General features: G+C 47.0%; 1 protein-coding gene across 1 annotated transcript in view; it reads right to left on the reverse strand.

Moving 5' to 3' along the window:
- Positions 1-18706, reverse strand: part of mcf2a (MCF.2 cell line derived transforming sequence a) — a 176088-nt gene that overhangs the window by 96688 nt on the left and 60694 nt on the right. The window contains exon 5 of the mRNA XM_073057769.1: positions 844-963. Coding sequence (XP_072913870.1) covers positions 844-963 — 120 coding nt within the window. The remainder of the gene's footprint in view (positions 1-843; positions 964-18706) is intronic.

An 18706-nucleotide genomic window follows, 5' to 3' on the forward strand; every position in this document is an offset into this window, starting at 1 on the left:
ATTCCATGAGGAAACCGGAGTACCCAGAGGAAACCCACGTGGTCACGGGGATTACATACAAACTCCTAACAGCCAGCAGTAGGAATTGAACCCCCATCCTACAGCTGGTGCAGTAGAAGAGTCGCACTGCCCAATATGGTACCGTGCCACTCAGAATGCTCTGCCTGAGGGTGTGCCCATGCAGATCCAGCTTCGGCCTTCAAATGAGAATCAGAGAACACAGCAGCTCCACACTGTCTACAACGGGCTAGCACAAACCCAGTGGGCCACTTGGCCAGTGTTGATGAATCGCATTGGTGATGCAGCCTTGCTTTAACAATGTCTACATCTGGAAAGCCTTTTGATGTCTGAACAACACTCTGGTACGGTGTGGGGCTGTAAAGCAAGTTCGGTCCTTTAGAGATGGAAGGCAGGGGCGGAGAGAGGATAGGAGGGATGGAGAGCTGACGATTAAAGGGAGGAATAGAGATAAGGTAAAATGTACAGAAACTCTGCCATAGATGGTCCTAATTCCAGCTGTGAAAGGAGAAGGGTTGGGTCTCGGGCTAGCAACCCCATCCCATAAAACCCCAGAGCGACAGAAAGGCCAGCATAAGCTCCAAAGACCTCAAACCTGGGAGAGGAAGAATCTTCACCGAGAAGACGTTTAAAGTCACGTGGTGACAGCAGAAGCTACAGGGCCGATTAATCTTCGTTAGACCCAGGACAGAGGACTCTGTGAGCCACTGTTGGCAGCCTATGCCCCAGTAGGGGTGACAGGTTTAAGAAGGGAAAATGCAGGGAAGGTTGGGGGGACTGAGACGGTGAAAGGTGACACCGCAGACGGAGGGAAGCATTTCTTACCGGCAGTTTTAGGATGAATTCGTCCTGGCTAAGGCGGAAGCTGATGTCGGAGATGGCACGCTGCAGGAAGCCAGATGGACGCAGCACCAGGACGAGCTGCAGGTTCCCCGGACAGCAGGCCTTGGGGAGGGAAAACATGTTAGAACCAGGAGGGGAAGCAGTGAATTCAGCCCAGTACATCACGGCACATCCCTCCCCACCCACCATCACAAGCAAACCCCTCCCACCATAAAGCACATTTACATGAAGTGCTGCCACATGAAAGGAGCATCCATCAATATCAAGATCAAAGGAAGTTTATTATCCAAGTACGTATGTGTCACCAGGCACTACCCTGAGATTCATCCATTTTCCTGCAAGTGTTTACAGGAAAATCGAGAAATACAATTTAATTTATGACATAAGCAAAGACTGACAAATAACCAATGTGCAAAAGAAGACAAATTGTGCAAACAAAATATACAGGTATAGAAATAAAGTTGAGAACATGAGTTGTAGAGTCCATAGGTTATGGAATCAGTTCAATGTTGAAATGACTGATGTTATCCAGGCTGATGATTGTGGGGTAATAACTGTTCCTGAACCTGGTGGTGTGCGTCCTAGGCTCCTGTACCTTCCCGATTACAGCAGTGAGAAGCGTGCATGACCTGGATGGTGGGGGTCTCTGATGATGCATGACGCTTTCTTGCGATACCATTCCGTGCAGATGCACTTATTTGCCTCCACCATCCAGGCCATGTTCTCTTCCTACTGCTACCAGGGAAGGAGGTACAGGAGTCTGAGGTCTCACACCACCAGGTTCAGCAACAGTTATTACCTTTCATCCTGACCAGTGTGGATAACTTGACTCACCTCATTGCTGAACTGTTTCTGAAACCTACACACTCACTTAATGACTCATGTTCTCTGTGTTATTATCTGCACAGATTGTCCTCTTTTGCACATCGATTGGTTGTTTCTTTGTTCATGCATGTTTTTTCGTAGATTCTGTTGTATTTCTTTATTGTTCCTGTAAATGCCTGCAAGAAAATTAATCAAGGTAGTATAACATATACATACTTTGATAACAAATTTAGCTTCAACTTTGAAATTAACTTTCAACGTGAACCGGCAGTCTGTAGCATCTACAGTAGGTGATGCCACAAGAAGGCAACATCCATCATCAAGTATCCCCACCATTAAGGCCATGTCGTCTTCTCGCAGATACCATCGGACTGCAGGTACAGAAGCCTGAAGTTCCCCACCATCAGGTTCAAGAGCAGTCACTTCACCTCAACAATTCAGTTCTTGAACCAACCAGCACAACCCTAATCACTACGGTTTAGTAACACTATGACCACTTTGATTACCTGGCACTTCATTAGATTTTTGTCTGTTCAAACTGTGTTCTTTCCATGATAATTTATGCTTAGGATGTTGAACATACAGCAGAACATCACAGTGCCTGACCTTCGGCCAATGACGTTGTGGCAACCTTTTAACCTACTCCAAGATACGGAGGGACTATTGCACAGGATCAGTAAAGCTATAAAAAGTTGCAAACTCAGCATTCCATCAAGGGCACTAGACTTCCCACCATCGAAGACATCTTCAGAAGGCATTGCCTCAAAAAGACAGCAAACTTCATTAAGGAAACCCATTACCTAGGACATGCCCTCTTCTCATGCTACCATCAAGGAGCTGGGACAGGAGCCTATAGACAATCACGCAATGTTTCAGGAACAGCTTCTTCCCCTCTGCCATCCAAATTTCTGAATGGACGATGAACCCATGAATATTACATCATTACTTTCTCTGCTCTCTATTTTCAATACTTATTTATTTTATATATTTCTTATTATAATTTATAGTTTTATAATTATGTATTGCAATGTACTGTTGCCAAAAACAACAAATTTCATGGCATACGCCAGTGATATTAAACCTGACTCTAATTCTGATTCTGATTAATCTAATCCTTCCCTCCTGCATAGCCCTCCATTTTTCTATCATCCATGTGCCTATCTAAGATTTTCTTAAGTGCCCCTAATGTATCTGACTCGACCCTACCACTACCCCTGACGGGGTATTCCATGCACCCACTACTCTGTGTAAAGAACTTACCTCTGACATCTCTGCCCCCCACCAAACTTTCCTCCAATTACTTTAAAGTTATGCCCTCTGTGTTAGGAATTTCCAACCTAGAAAAAAAGGAAGCTGTACATTCATTCAATCTACCTAGTACAGCTCCAGCAAGTAATTTCTCATCCTCCTTCATTCCAAAAAGAAAAGCCTATCATTCAACCTATCCATAAGACATGCTCCCTAACTGAGGCAGCATCCTGGTAAATCTCCTCTGCAGCTTCTCTAAAGCTTCAACATCCTTCACTATAAAGGGATGACCAGAACTGAACTAGAGTGGTCTAACCAGAGTTTAAAAGAGTTGTAACGTTACTTCATAGCTGTTGAATTCAATCCCCAACTAATGAAGGCCAACACACCGTACACCTTCTTAATAACCCTATCAACAGGTGTGGCAACTTTGAAGAATGTGGACCCCAAGATCTCTCTGTTCCTGTAAACTGCTAAGAATTGACAACTAACTCCCATGGCCCTGAGAAATGAAACAGGCTCTGCTATACAACTGGCAGTGGTATTGGTGCTGCAATCTGCCCGCAGTATTGACTGGTGGTGAAACACAATCGTATCAAATACAAATGTAACAACAATATCAATCAGCTGAGATATTACTACTAATCAGGAGAGAAATTTGGTTCAAATCGTTTAACACTGCAGGTCAGCCACCAGCCTCCCCACCATTGAAGACGTTTGCAGAAGGCAATGCCTCAGGAAAGTGATATCCATCATTAGGCATCTCCACCTTCCAAAACATGCCCTCTTCTCACTGCTACCATCAGGGGGCAGGTACAGGAGCCTGAATTCACACATCAGAGCCTTAGGGGCAGCTTCTCCCTCTCCATAATCAGATTTCTGAATGGTCCACGAACACTATCTCATATTTTGTTCCCTTTTTGTACTAGGTATTTTTATCTTAATACAGAGTTGTTCTAATGATTATAATGCTGAAGCGTTATGAGGCATTGGTCAGACTTCACTTGGAATACTGTGAACCGGTTTGGGCCTGTTGTCTAAGGAAGGATGTGCTGGCATTGGAAAGAGTCCAGAGGAGGCTCCCGAAAATGATCCCAGGAAGGATATCAGCCATGATGGAATGGGGCATCACACTCAACAGACTGAATGGCCTAATTCTGCTCCTATGTCTTATGATCTTATGAAAAGGGTAAATGCATGAGGCATATTTGATACCTCTGGGCCCGTACTGACTCGAGTATAGAAGAATGAGGGGGGAGTATCACTGAAACCTATCAAATATTGAAGGACCAGATAGATTGCATGGGGAGAGGATGTTTCCAATACCGCTAGAGGCTAGGACCATAGTATACAAACTCAGAATAGAAGGATATCCCTTAAGAATGAAGATGACAAATTCTTTAGCTAAAGGGTGGTGAATCTATGGAATTCATTGCCACAGCCACCTGTTGAGGCCAAATCATTGGGTATATTTAAAGTGGTGATTGATAGGTTCTTGATTAGTCAAGGGCATCAAAGGTTACAGAGAGAAGGCAGGAGAATGGGGTTGAGAGGGATAATAAATCAGCCATGATGGAATGGCAGAGCAGACTTGATGGGCTGAATGGCCTAATTCTGTTCCTATGTCTTATGGTCACAGATTCATCACTAAAGAAATTTCTCCACATCTCTGTTCTAAAGGGACATTCCTCTGTTCTGATGCTGTGTCCCCAGGTCTGAGACAGTCCCACTAGAGGAAACATCCTCTCCACATTCAGTCTGTCTAGGCCTTTCAATATTCAATAGGTTTCAATGAGGTTACCCCTCATTCTTTTTAACCACAGTGAGTACAGGCACAGAGTCAACAAACACTCCTCATCCATTAACCCTTTCATTTCTGGGATCATTCTCATGAATCTCCTCTGAACCTTCTCCAATGCCAACACATCCTTTCTTTGATGGAACTGAATATGTGTTGCATGACCATCTCACAGTCGATGGTGTTGGGATTAAGTTGGAGTTAGGACTACTGATAGAGGCCGGATCAGGAAGGATTACACACAGATACAGACCGGCCCGGAACACATTGACACTGACCAGACCAGGACACGCTGATACAGACCAGACCGGGACACACCAACACAGACCGGACCGGGACACGCTGATTCAGACCAGACCGGGACACACCGACGCTGACCGGACCGGGCCACACCGACGCTGACCGGACCGGGACACACCGACGCTGACCGGACCGGGATACACCGACGCTGACCGGACCGGGACACACCGACGCTGACCGGACCGGGCCACACCGACGCTGACCGGACCGGGCCACACCGACGCTGACCGGACCGGGCCACACCGACGCTGACCGGACCGGGACACACCGACGCTGACCGGACCGGGCCACACCGACGCTGACCGGACCGGGCCACACCGACGCTGACCGGACCGGGCCACACCGACGCTGACCGGACCGGCACACACCGACGCTGACCGGACCGGGACACACCGACGCTGACCGGACCGGGGCACACCGACGCTGACCGGACCGGGCCACACCGACGCTGACCGGACCGGGCCACACCGACGCTGACCGGACCGGCACACACCGACGCTGACCGGACCGGGCCACACCGACGCTGACCGGACCGGGACACACCGACGCTGACCGGACCGGGATACACCGACGCTGACCGGACCGGGCCACACCGACGCTGACCGGACCGGCACACACCGACGCTGACCGGACCGGGATACACCGACGCTGACCGGACCGGGACACACCGACGCTGACCGGACCGGGCCACACCGACACTGACCGGACCGGGCCACACCGACGCTGACCGGACCGGCACACACCGACGCTGACCGGACCGGGACACACCGACGCTGACCGGACCGGGCCACACCGACGCTGACCGGACCGGGACACACCGACGCTGACCGGACCGGGACACACCGACGCTGACCGGACCGGGCCACACCGACACTGACCGGACCGGGCCACACCGACGCTGACCGGACCGGGACACACCGACACTGACCGGACCGGGCCACACCGACGCTGACCGGACCGGGCCACACCGACGCTGACCGGACCGGGCCACACCGACGCTGACCGGACCGGGCCACACCGACGCTGACCGGACCGGGACACACCGACGCTGACCAGACCGGCACACACCGACGCTGACCGGACCGGGACACACCGACGCTGACCGGACCGGGACACACCGATACTGACCGGACCGGGCCACACCGACACTGACCGGACCGGGCCACACCAATACAGACTGGACCAGGAAGGGCTATCCACTGATAGACCAGACCAGGAAGGTCTTCCTTCCTCAAGGATATTGCTCAGAACCTGGCTATTACCACAATCAAACTCAAACAAGAGAGAATCTGAAGTTTCTGGAAATCCAAGCATCACACACACACAAAATACTGGAGGAACTCAGCAGGTCAGGCAGCATCTATAGAAAAGAGTAAACTGTCAACGTTTCAGGGCGTGACCCTTTTAACCTAATCTATGATCAATCTAACCCTTCTCTCCCACATAGCCCTACATTTTTCTATCATTGATATGCCAATTTATTTTTTTTAAATACACAGTGCATATACTATAAGCTAGAACAGTCAAATAATGTAACAGAGGAACAGTGAGGTAGTGTTCAGGGGCTCACTGTCCATTCAGAAATCTGATGGCAAAGGGGAAGAAGCTGTTCCTAAATCATTGGATGTGGGTTTTCAGTCTCTCTACCTCCTTCTCGGATGGCAGTAACGAGAAGAGCGAATGTCCAGGATGGTGAGGGCCCTTAATGATGACTGCTGTCTTCTTCAGGCACCTCCTCTTGAAGATGTCCTCGATGGTGAGGTTCAGATAGAGATAAGGGACTGAGTTATAGCAGGAAGTTGAGCAGGTAGGGACTTTACTCTTGAATGTAGGAGACTGAGGAGTAAACTTATGTTGGCATCCTTCTGTCTTGAAAGACAGTGAGTAACACACGAGAAAGGTCAGCCTCGTGATGGTGCTACCCATGCAGCAGATCTTTCAGGAGCTCATCCGCCTGACATGATCTGACCATCTGAGCTGCAGCTGGCTGAGCAGGGAGAACAATCTGGGTTGCCTGCAAGTTGTAAAACATTATGGTGATCTTATAGAGATGTATAAGATCATGAGGGTGAACGAGCAGAGTCTTTTTTCTGGGGTTGTGGAATTGTGAACTAGAGGGAACAGGTTTAATGTGAGAGGAGAACAGTGAAATAGAAAGCTCAGGACAAATTATTCATCCAGAATGTGGTTAGTATATGGAATATGTGGTTGAGACAGGTACATTAAAATGTACTTAGACAGCTACATGGACAGGAAAGGTTGAGAAGGATAAGTACCAAACCCAGGCAAATGGGACTAATGTCGATGTGAATATTGGTCGGCATGGACCAGATGGGACAAAAGGCCTGTTTCTGTGCTGCATGACTAAGCCATCACCAACTCTGTGGGCTTGCACACAGTTCAGTCAGATCCCAGCTGACTCATAGATCCACACTGTAGTTATCTCATCAACCCTTAATGTTTCTAAAGTCTGTCCATCTCATCTGCAAAGGCTTCAATTGGCTCCTCCCATCCCTCCTGTATTTCAGCTTTTTAAGGAGGAAATTCCATAACTATGCACCTCTATGTGGGAGACAGTATTTCCTGATTCCAAACCAACAGCTTGAAAAACTTCATTTCTCCATATTCCAGCATCTGGGAATTCAGACCTTTAATTCTTTAAAAGTGGCTTCACAGGTAGATAGGGTCATGAGGAAAGCTTTTGACACAATGGCCTTCATAAATCAAAGTAGTGAGTATAGAAGATGGGCTGTTATATTGAAGTTGCATAAGGCGTTGGTGAGATCTAATTTGAAGTATTGTGTGCATTTCTGGTCGCCTCCTACAGGACTGACGTCAATATTATTGAAAGAGTACAGAGAACATTTACAAGAATGTTGCCAGGTCTGGAGGACCTGACTTATAGGGGAAGGTTGAATTGTTCTCTGAAGCATAGGAAAATGAGGGGAGATTTAACAGAGGTATACAAAATTTTGAGGAGTATAGTATAGGGTAAATGTAATCAGGCTTTTTCCACAGAGGTTGGGTGGGACCAGAACAAGAGGTCATAGGTTAAGGGTGAAAGGTGAAATGTTTAAGGGCAACATGAGGAGCAACTTCTTCACTCAGAGGGTGGTGGGAGTGTGGAATGAGAAATTTGGATAAGTACGTGGATAGGAGGGGCACGGATAGCTATGGTCCAGGTGTGGGCTAATGGGACTATGCATTAATAATAATGGCATGGATTAGATGGGCTGAAGGGTCTGTTTTTCTGCTGTAGTGCTGTATGACTATGACTCATCTGCAGTCTCTTATGTCACAAATAACCTATTCCTTTCTCGTCCACAAAAGGTACAAGCCCTTGGTGAGACCATCTTGCTCTGTCTTCCAGAGAGAGTGTAAGCCAGCTTTATTGGCCTTCTGCTCACAAGGAAAGCTCATTTCTAATTCGTGGTACCAAGCTTTCCAATCTAAACCGTACCCTCTATTTGTCCTTCCTGATACATGAAATTAGGAAGCCCTAGAATCGAATGTAGACTAAGGCCCAGATGATGTTGTATTCCAGATCGACTCTGACCCCGATATCAGTGCATCATCGTTCATTCGTCACTGACACAACATACCCCCCCACCCACCCACACACACACACACACACACCTAACTATCCCACACAGTCCAGCTGAACAACAGAGATGTGAATCAGCCTTGGGTTTATCATCACTCACTTATATTCAAGATGCAGAATTGTTTAATGTCATTTCCAATACACGAATGTAAAAGAGAACAAAATCATTGTCAGTCCGCATCAAAAAAAACCATATATAAAAAGTACAATAAATATAAACACATAGGTTAGCTTACATGCACAGATTGATTGTACATCTATAAAGTGATTCTAGGCACAGGAGTGTCTCTACATAAGGTGACTGACAGGAAATGACAAAGTAGTGGTGGTTGGAGGTGTTGATCAGCCTTACTGCCTGGGGAGAGTAACTGCCCCAAAATATGACTCAACATTTGTTGTGTTGTAGCAGTAGTACAGGGTAAAAGAGAGAAAGATTATATATCACTCCAGGCCACAGTGGAATGAACGAATACGCAACCTACCCACGCACAGCAAGATCCCACTATTACAAACCCCTTTTCGGGACATTGATGTGGGGCTAAGTAATTACCTGGACAATGGTGTCGGAAGTATTTCCAAAGTGGGGGTGTAATGTTCTCCCCGAGGTCGAATCAAGATTGAAGATTGTTTAATGTCTATTTCAGTACACAAGTGTAAAGGAGATTGAAATAATTGTACCCAAATCCAAAGGGGCGAATGCCGCTCGCTGGCGGAGTCACCGCCTGACATTGGCCTTATTTCTCCGACACTGACAAGATGTGTTTGCGGTTTATTCTTAACGCATAAATGTTAGTATTCTTAAACGGGAAGGCGGTTCTGTCCTCTACAGGGACAGACAAGGTGCCAGGACGCCGGGGGTCGTCACTGCAGCAACTATACACGGGTTAAAGGGTCGCGGAGGGTTTGTCAGCGGTGACATCTCCGGGACCCGCGCACCCCCGGACCCCCTTCCCCACCGTCCCGGCGGCTCTGCGGAATAGCAGGCTGGCACTGCGGGACCGCTGCGCTCTCTCCCCGTGTGTCCCGGCAGAGGTACCGCAGTCCCCATCCGCCTGAGCCCGGCTCCGCTCGCTGCCGAAGGGGGCGGGGGCGGCCTTACCGCATTCTTCTTGGACTTGTTGTTGCTCCTGTGGACCTCTGCCTCGGCCATAGTCGGTGTCCAGGCGCACACAGGTGAGGGGTGACCCTTCTGCGGGCTCTTTCCTGCGCATGGATGCGGGCGACTGACGGAGTAAAACCTCTCTGCCTAGCGCTGATGTAAATGCCAGCCGCCGTACTGAAGCCCCCCTCCCCCCGCTCCCCAACTACTGACGGAGCCCACGCTCTGTGCGAGCAAATGTCCCCGGACACTACCCGCAATGTTCACTGTCACCCTGTCTGTTCATTCTCACACACACACACACACACTCTCATACACGCGCACTGTCTTTCTCATACACACAAGCTCTCAATTATACACTCTCACATTCTCAATCCCACACTCACACACATACACTCTGACACATACACACACTCTCCCTCTTTCTCACGCAAAAGGCAGCACAACATTGTGGGCCGAAGGGCCTGTACTGTGCTGTATTATTCTACCTTCTCTGTTCTGTTTCCATCACCACCCTTTTCCCACCACTCTGTGTAAAAAAAGCTTGCTCCACATATTGCTTTAAACTTTCCCTTCTCACCATAAAAGCATACCCTCTGGTATTTCACATTTCCATCCTGGGAAAAAGATCAGTACCTAATAAAATTGCCACAGTATGTCTCCATTCTTAAATTCCGAGTGGCTTGTATTAAAAGTCAGGGTAACATTAGCCTCTCTACCTGTGAACTTTTACAGTTTGTGCTTAGAAGCATCAGATCCCTCTGTGCTTCTCTCATTTGCAGTCTCTATGGTCTGCCTGTAGATTCCTCTTACCAACGTCTACAATCTCTCACTTGCCCACATCTGACAGATGTCTCTCCATATCCTGTGCAGCAGTCCTATCGCAACATTACCACCTACATATACCTTCACACAAGGTTGGTAGAATTGTGGAGAGCGTAGAAAGTTTTCCTTGGTTACAATGGGACACTGACAGGATGCAAAGCAGGCTGAGAAGTGGCAGATGGGAAAAGTGTGAAGTGATTCACTTTGGAAGATCAAACTTGAAGACAACACAAAATTAAAGGCAGCATTCTTAGTAGTGTGAAAGAACAGAGGAATCTTAAAGTCCATGTCCACAGATACCTCAAAACTTCTGCACAAGTTAATGCTGCAGCTCCATAAAACTAGTTAGACCACACTTGGAATATTGTGTTCAGTTCTGGTCACCTCATTATAGGAAGGATGTGGAAACTTTAGAGTAGGTGCATAAGAGGATAGTCTCAGCGATCTAGGGCTTTTCTCTTTGCAGCTAAGGAGTGTTGGCCAGAAAGAATGACAATCTTCAAATCAGTGAATTCAAATGAATCAAGGACAGTGGAAGCAATCTTTGTTCTTGCCGTGTGCTTGGGGGATGGAGGCTGCCATTTTGTGAAGACACTCGATTCTCCATTTTGTGAGTTTGACATGCTGGACTTGATTAGTGTTTTAAAGAAGACACAAAGACCAGGTAATCTGCTGGACTGGAGCTCATTTCCAAATAAGGAGTTGTTTGTGAGGTGTTCTTTGGTTGGCTATAACATGCAGGATTGTGAATGCCTGAGGTGATTCAAGCTCATTGCTGACTGAGAACAAAGAGCCATGAGTCAGCAACTGTCCCTTGATGGGAAGAGGCCAATAGATGGACAACAACACACACAAAATGCTGGTAGAATGCAGCAGGCTAGGCAACATCTATAGGGAGAAGCGATGTCGACGTTTCGGGCCGAGACCCTTCGTCAGGACTTCGTTGTTTGAATTTCCAGCATCTGCAGATTTCCTCGTGTTTGCTCAATAGATGGATGCTGCTTTGGACCAGAGCCAATGATCAGGTGTTAAAGGCCAGACACATGACCTGCGGCCAATGACACAGGAATGCGACATTTGAATTGATAAGCAATGGATATAAAAGTGGATGCTTTGTGTGCACCGGTGGCGGTAACTTCGAAGAATAACCATCGCAGACACAAGCGAGAAGAACCCTGCGTGAACACGTGGAGAGTGAGTTGGGACTACGAGGAACAAGGAGCGCCTGGCCAGCGTAAATTCCTCCGCCTGGGTAATACCTTTGCTATTCTTAGACTATCCAGGAGAGTCAGGGGTACTTAGCAGTTGTGCACACAAGGTATTTAGTGTATGAATTCATGTATTTGTTAGTTTGAACAATAAAGGTAATTGTCAGTAAATACCAATCTCTCTGTGCCTCACTCAGAATCGTTGGAAGAGGTAGAAGCGGTATCTCTCTCTCTCTCTCTCTTTTTCCAACAGGAGGATGAGATGTGACTTAATGGAGGTGTACAAGACAATGAGAGGCAGAGATAAAACGGACAGCCAGAAACTTTTTCCAGGGTGGAGATGGCGAATACAAGGGGGGCATAATTTGAAGGTGATTGAAGGAAAGTATAGGGAGACGTCACAAGTAGGCTTTTCTTTACAAAGAGAACGATAGGTGTGTGGAATGCACTGCCAGGGGTTAGTGGTAGATACATTAGGGATTTTTAAGAAATTCCAAGATAGGCACATGGATGATAGAAAAATGGAGGGCTATGTAGGAGGGAAGGGTTAGATTGATCTTAGGGTAGGTTAAAAGATCATTGGCCGAAAGGCCTGTACTGTGATGCAATGTTCTATGTATGTGATCGGCCACTCTCTTCCCTCCACCAGGCTATCACTGTAAAATAAAGGGTGGTACGGTAGCATAGTGGTTAGTGCAACGCTGTTACAGCTTGGGGCACAGGAGTTGAGAATTCAATTCTGGCGCAGTCCGTAAGGCGATTGTATATTCTCCTCATGATTGCGCGGGTTTCCTCGCACATTCCAAACACATTTAGCAGGGTAATTGGTCATTGTAAATTGTCCTGTGATGAAGCTAGGGTTAAACAGAAACAGAGAAAACCTACAGCAAAATACAGGCCCTACAAAGCTGTGCCGAACATGTCCCTACCTTAGAACTACCTAGGCGTTACCCGTTGCCCTCTATTTTTCTAAGCTCCATGTACCCATCCAGGACTCTCTTAAGAGACCCTATCGTTTCCACCCCCACCACCATCGGCAGCCCATTCCATGCACTCACCATTCTCTGCGTAAAAAACTTACCCCTGACATCTCCCCTGTACCTACTTCCAAGCACCTTAAAGCTGTGCCCTCTCATGCTAGCCATTTCAGCCCTGGGGAAAAGCCTCTGACTATCCACACGTTCAATGCCTCTCATTATCATGTACACCTCTATCAAGTCACCTCTCATCCTCTGTCATTCCAAGGAGAAAAGGCCAAGTTCACTCAACCTATTCTCATAAGGCATGTTCCCCAATCCAGGCAACATCCTTGTAAATCTCCTCTGTACCCTTTCTATGTTTCCACATCCTTCCTATAGTGAGGTGACCAGAATTGATCACAGTACTCCAAGCGGGGTCTGACCAGGGTCCGAAATAGCTGAAACATTACCTCTCGGCTCTTAAACTCAATCCTACGGTTGATGAAGGCCAATTCACCATATGCCTTCTTAACCACAGAGTCAACCTGCGTAGCAGCTTTGAGAGTCCTATGGACTCAGACCCCAAGATCCCTCTGATCCTCCACACTGCCAAGAGTCTTACCATTAATGCTATATTCTGCCATCATATTTAACCTACCAAGATGAACCACCTCACACTTATCTGGGTTGAACTCCATCTGCCACTTCTCAGTCCAGTTTTGCATCCTATCAATGTCCTGTTGTAACTTCTGACAGCCTTCCACACTATCCACAACACCCCCAACCATTGTGTCATCTGCAAATTTACTAACCCATCCCTTCACTTCCTCATCCAGGTCAGTTATAAAAATTACAAAGAGTGGGGTCCCAGAACAGATCCCTGAGGCATACCACTGGTCACCAGCCTCCATACAGAATATGACCAGTTTACATCCACTCTTTGCCTTCTGTGGGCAAGCCAGTTCTCGATCCACAAAGCAATGTCCCCTTGGATCCCATGCATCCTTAGTCTCTCAATAAACCTTGCATGGGGTACCTTATCAAATGCCTTGCTAAAATCCATATACACTACATATATGGCTCTACCTTCATCAATGTGCTTAGTCACATCCTCAAAAAATTCAATCAGGCTCGTAAGGCACAACCTGCCTTTGACAAAGCCATGCTGACTATTCCTAATCATATTATGCCTCTCCAAATGTTCATGAATCCTGCCTCTCAGGATCTTCTCCATCAACTTACCAACCACTGAAGTAAGATTCACTGGTCTGTAATTTCCTAGGCTATCTCTACTCCTTTTCTTGAATAAGGGAACAACATCTGCAACCCTCCAATCCTCCGGAACCTCTCCCATCCTCATTGATGATGCAAAGATCATTCCCAGAGGCTCAGCAATCTCCTCCCTTGCTTCCCACAGTAGCCGGGGGTATATCCTGTGACTTATCCAACTTGATGCTTTTCAAAAGCTCCAGCACATCCTCTTTCTTAATATCTACATTCTCAAGCTTTTCAGTTCTTGGCAAGTCATCCCTACAATTGCCAAGATCTTTTTCCATAGTGAATACTGAATAAATAGTGAGTATTTATTAAGTACCTCCGCTATTTCCTCCGGTTCCATACACACTTTTCCATTGTCACACTTAATTGGTCCTATTCTCTCACGTCTTATCCTCTGGCTCTTCACATACTTGTAGAATGACTTGGGTTTTTCCTTAATCCTGTCCGCCAAGGCCTTCTCATGGCCCCTTCTGGCTCTCCTAATTTCATTCTTAAGCTCCTTCCTGCTAGCCTTATAATCTTCTAGATACATATCATTATCTAGTTTTTTGAACCTTTCGTAAGCTCTTCTTTTCTTCTTCACTCGATTTTCAACAGCCTTTGTACACCACGGTTCCTGTACCCTACCATCCTTTCCCTGTCTCATTGGAACGTACCTACTCAGAACCCCACACAAATATCCCCTGAACATTTGCCACATTTCTTTCGTACGTTTCCCTGAGAACATCTGTTTCCAATTTATGCTTCCAAGTTCCTGCCTGATAGCTTCATAGTTCCCTTTACTCCAATTAAGTGTTTCCCTAACTTGTCTGTTCCTATCCCTCTCCAATGTTATAGTAAAGGAGATAGAATTGTGATCACTATCTCCAAAATGCTCTCCCACTGAGAGATCTGACACCTGACAAGGTTCATTTCCCAATACCAGATCATGTACAGCCTCTCCTCTTGTAGGCTTATCTACATATTGTGTTAAGAAATCTTCCTGAACACACCTAACAAACTCCACCCCATCTAAACCCCTCACTCTAGGGAGATGCCAATCAATATTTGGGAAATTAAAATCTCCCACCATTACAAACCCTTTTACTACTACTCCTTTCCAGAATCTGTCTCCTGATCTGCTCCTCGATGTCCCTGTTACTATTGGGTGGTCTATAAAACACACCCAGTAGAGTTATTGACCCCTTCCTATTCCTAATGTCCACCCACACAGACTCCGTAGACAACCCATCCATGATTTGCTCCTTTTCTGCAGCCATGACACTATCTCTGATCAACAGTGCCACACCTCCACCACTTTTGCCTCCCACCCTATCCTTTCTGAAACATCTAAAGCCTGGCACTTGAAGTAACCATTTCTGCTCCTGCACCATCCAGGTCTCTATAATGGCCACAACATTATAGCTCCAAGTGCTGATCCACACTCTAAGCTCAACCGCTTTATTCATGATACTCCTCGCTTTAAAATAGACACATCCCAAACCATCGAACTGAGCGTGTCCCTTATCTATCACCCGCCTATCCTCCCTTTTGCACTGTCTCCAAACTTCCTCTCTTTGTGAGCCAACCTCCCTTTCCTCTATCACCTCAGTTTGGTTGCCACCCCCAGGCAATTATAGTTTAAACTCTCCCCAGTAGCCTTAGCAAATCTTCCTGCCAGGATATTGGTCCCCCTGGGATTCAAGTGCAACCCGTCCTTTCTGTACGTCACACTTGCCCCAAAAGAGGTCCCAATGATCCAGAAATCTGAATCCCTGCCCCCAGCTCCAATCCCTCAGCCACACATTTATCCTCTACCTCATTCTATTCTCACTGTCACGTGCCACAGGCAGTAATCCCGAGATTACTACCTTTGAGGTCCTGCTTCTCAACTTCCTTCCTAACTCCCTGTAGTCTGTTTTCAGGACCTCCTCCCTTTTCCTACCTATGTCGTTGGTACCAATACGTGCCACGACCTCTAGCTGTTCTCCTTCCCACTTCAAGATATCGTGGATGCAATCAGAAACATCCCGGACCCCGGCACCTAGGAGGCAAACTACCATCCGTGTCTCCTGATTGCATCCACAGAATCGCCTATCTGACCCCCTGACTACAGAGTCCCCTATCACTACTGCCTTCCTCTTCCTTTCCCTACCATTCTGAGCCATAGGACCAGACTCTGTGCCAGAGGTATGACCACTGTTGCTTCCCCCAGGTAGGCCGTCCCCCCTGATGCACCATCAATAACTCTCGGAGACGGGATGCGAACGATAGGCTTTTATTAGCAGCAAAACGGAGCACAGCATCTCGGAGACTGAGGGAGGAGCAGTGCCTCCAATCGCCTTTATACCGGGGTCTGTGGGAGGAGCCAAAGGAGCAGTCAGCAGAGGGACATGTCCAGACAGGTATACGTAGTTTACCACACCCCCCAACAGTACTCAAACAGGAATACTTATTATCAAGGGGGACAGCCACTGGGGTACTCTCTCGTACCTGACTCTTCCCCTTCACTCTCCTGACTGTTACTCACTTCCCTGTCTCCTGTGGTCCCAGAGTGACTACCCGCCTATAGCTCCTCTCTATCACCTCCTCGCTCTCCTTGACCAGACAAAGGTCATCGAGCTGCATCTCCAGTTCTCTAACGCGGTCTCTAAGGACTTGCAGCTCGATGCACCTGGTGCAGATGTGGTCATCGGGGAGGCCAGGAGTCTCTGGGACCTCCCACATCTCACACTGAGCACAGAAAACTGGCCTCACACACATACTCTCTGTCTTTATTTTAAACAGATAACCTACCTGGCCTCGACCTTTTATCGCCGAAGCACCATTGAACCAAAGCTTTCCTACTCTCTCCCTCTACTCCATCGCCTGCTCCTCTGACGCCCGCTCTGTAAATCTGTCTTCCTTTTAAACGCTTCCCACTGTTCTCACTGGCCGACCTCCATGTACTTGCACAGTCATGTCCCGTTCAAACTGCTGAAGAAATAGAAAGGCGGGTTGCTGGGTGGGGTGGCTTATTGGGCCAGAAGGGCCTGTTCCACACTGTATCTCTAAGTAAATAATTGAGGGACAAGGATGATCCTTCAAACACTCCACTGGTTACAAGCTCCAGCCTGAAAAAAACCCTTTTATCCAGACTTTTTTTTTCTCCTCTGCACTTTCCAGTCTTCAATCCATGTTAATACACCGCCCCCCACCAAAGATCATCAGCCTTTTGTGCGACATCTCGTTAAATACTTTATGGAAAGTTAGATATCTCTTTTTGCATAAGATACTGGCGAGGCCTAAATGGAGTATTGTGTGCAGTTCTGGTCACCAACTTTTAGGAAAGTTATTGATAAAATTTAAAGAGGACAGATAAAATTTACAATGTTTTATCATGTTACCATGACTTGAGAATCAGAGATAGGGAAAGGTTGAATAGGATTGGACTTCATTCCCTAGAGCAGGGGTGTCAAACTCATTTTAGGTCACGGGCCGGATTGAGCAAAATGCAGCTTCATGCGGGCCGGATCAGTCGGACGCGTGCGAACGCAGCTTTCGTTGCCTCCGTTTTTTCAGCCTGCTCTCATGTGTCTCAGTCTCTGCTATAACTACAAAGTGTTTCACTTTACAAATTCCGTTTCTTATGAAGAAGACTGCCGAATAAACACTAAAAACCCTGAAAACCTGGTACCTGAATAAACTCAGCATTAGCCATATCATACGCCATAGGCGCTTCGATTACTGGGGCCAGCTTTAATAGTAATTAGATATTATCTCGCGGGCCAAAGATAATTCCATCGCGGGCCGGATTTGGCCCGCGGGCCTTGAGTTTGACATATATGCCCTAGAGTGTAGAAGGTATTTTGCATACCTCTATCAAATCTGCTCTCAGAAGCAGCTGGGAGTGAAAATGAAACAATTTCACTATTTCAACATGTCCAGAATTACAAAGAATTTGAAGGTATCGACAATCACCTTGAATGTTACAATTAAAATGAAAATTTGGAGGATGCAATTGTCGATAGCATTGTATGAAGGCAGTCAGACCTTTTTCTGCACTAACTGTCTGAGCTGATTTCGTTCATCGCATATACTGGACGAATTCCTCACTCAATAACTATTAGGAATTAATAGTAAATATGAGAAATTCAGCAGATGCTGGAAATCCAAAGCAAGACATACTGGAGGAACTCAGCAGGTCAGGCAGCAGTTATGGAAATGAACAAACAGTTGGTGTTTCGGGCCAAACCCCATCTTCAGGACTGGAAAAGAAGGGGGAAGACACCAGAATAAAAGGATGGAGGGGGAGGAAGAAGGAGAGCTAGAAGGTGATAGGTGAAGCCAGGTGGGAGGAAAAGTTAAAGGGCTAGAGATGAAGGAATCTGATAGGAGAGGAGAGTGGACCATAGGAGAAATGAAAGGAGGAAGGGACCCATGGGGAGATTATAGGCAGGTAAGAACAGGTAAAATGCCCGAGTGGGGAATAGAAGAAGAGGGGAGGGGAAGGAAACATTTTTTCACCAGAAGGAGAAATCGGCATTCATGCCATCAGGTTGGAGGTTATCCAGACGGAATACAAGGTGTTGCTCCTCCACACTGAGGGTGGCTTCATCTTGGTACATGTTGGAATGGGAATGGGAATGGGAATTGGAATGAAAATATTTGGCCACCGGAAAGTTCTGCTTTTGGCTGATGGAGGGGAGGTGCTCAATGAAGTGGTCCACCAATTTACGACAG

This window comes from Hemitrygon akajei, chromosome 10 (genome assembly GCF_048418815.1).
Source record: "Hemitrygon akajei chromosome 10, sHemAka1.3, whole genome shotgun sequence".
NCBI lineage: Eukaryota > Metazoa > Chordata > Chondrichthyes > Myliobatiformes > Dasyatidae > Hemitrygon > Hemitrygon akajei.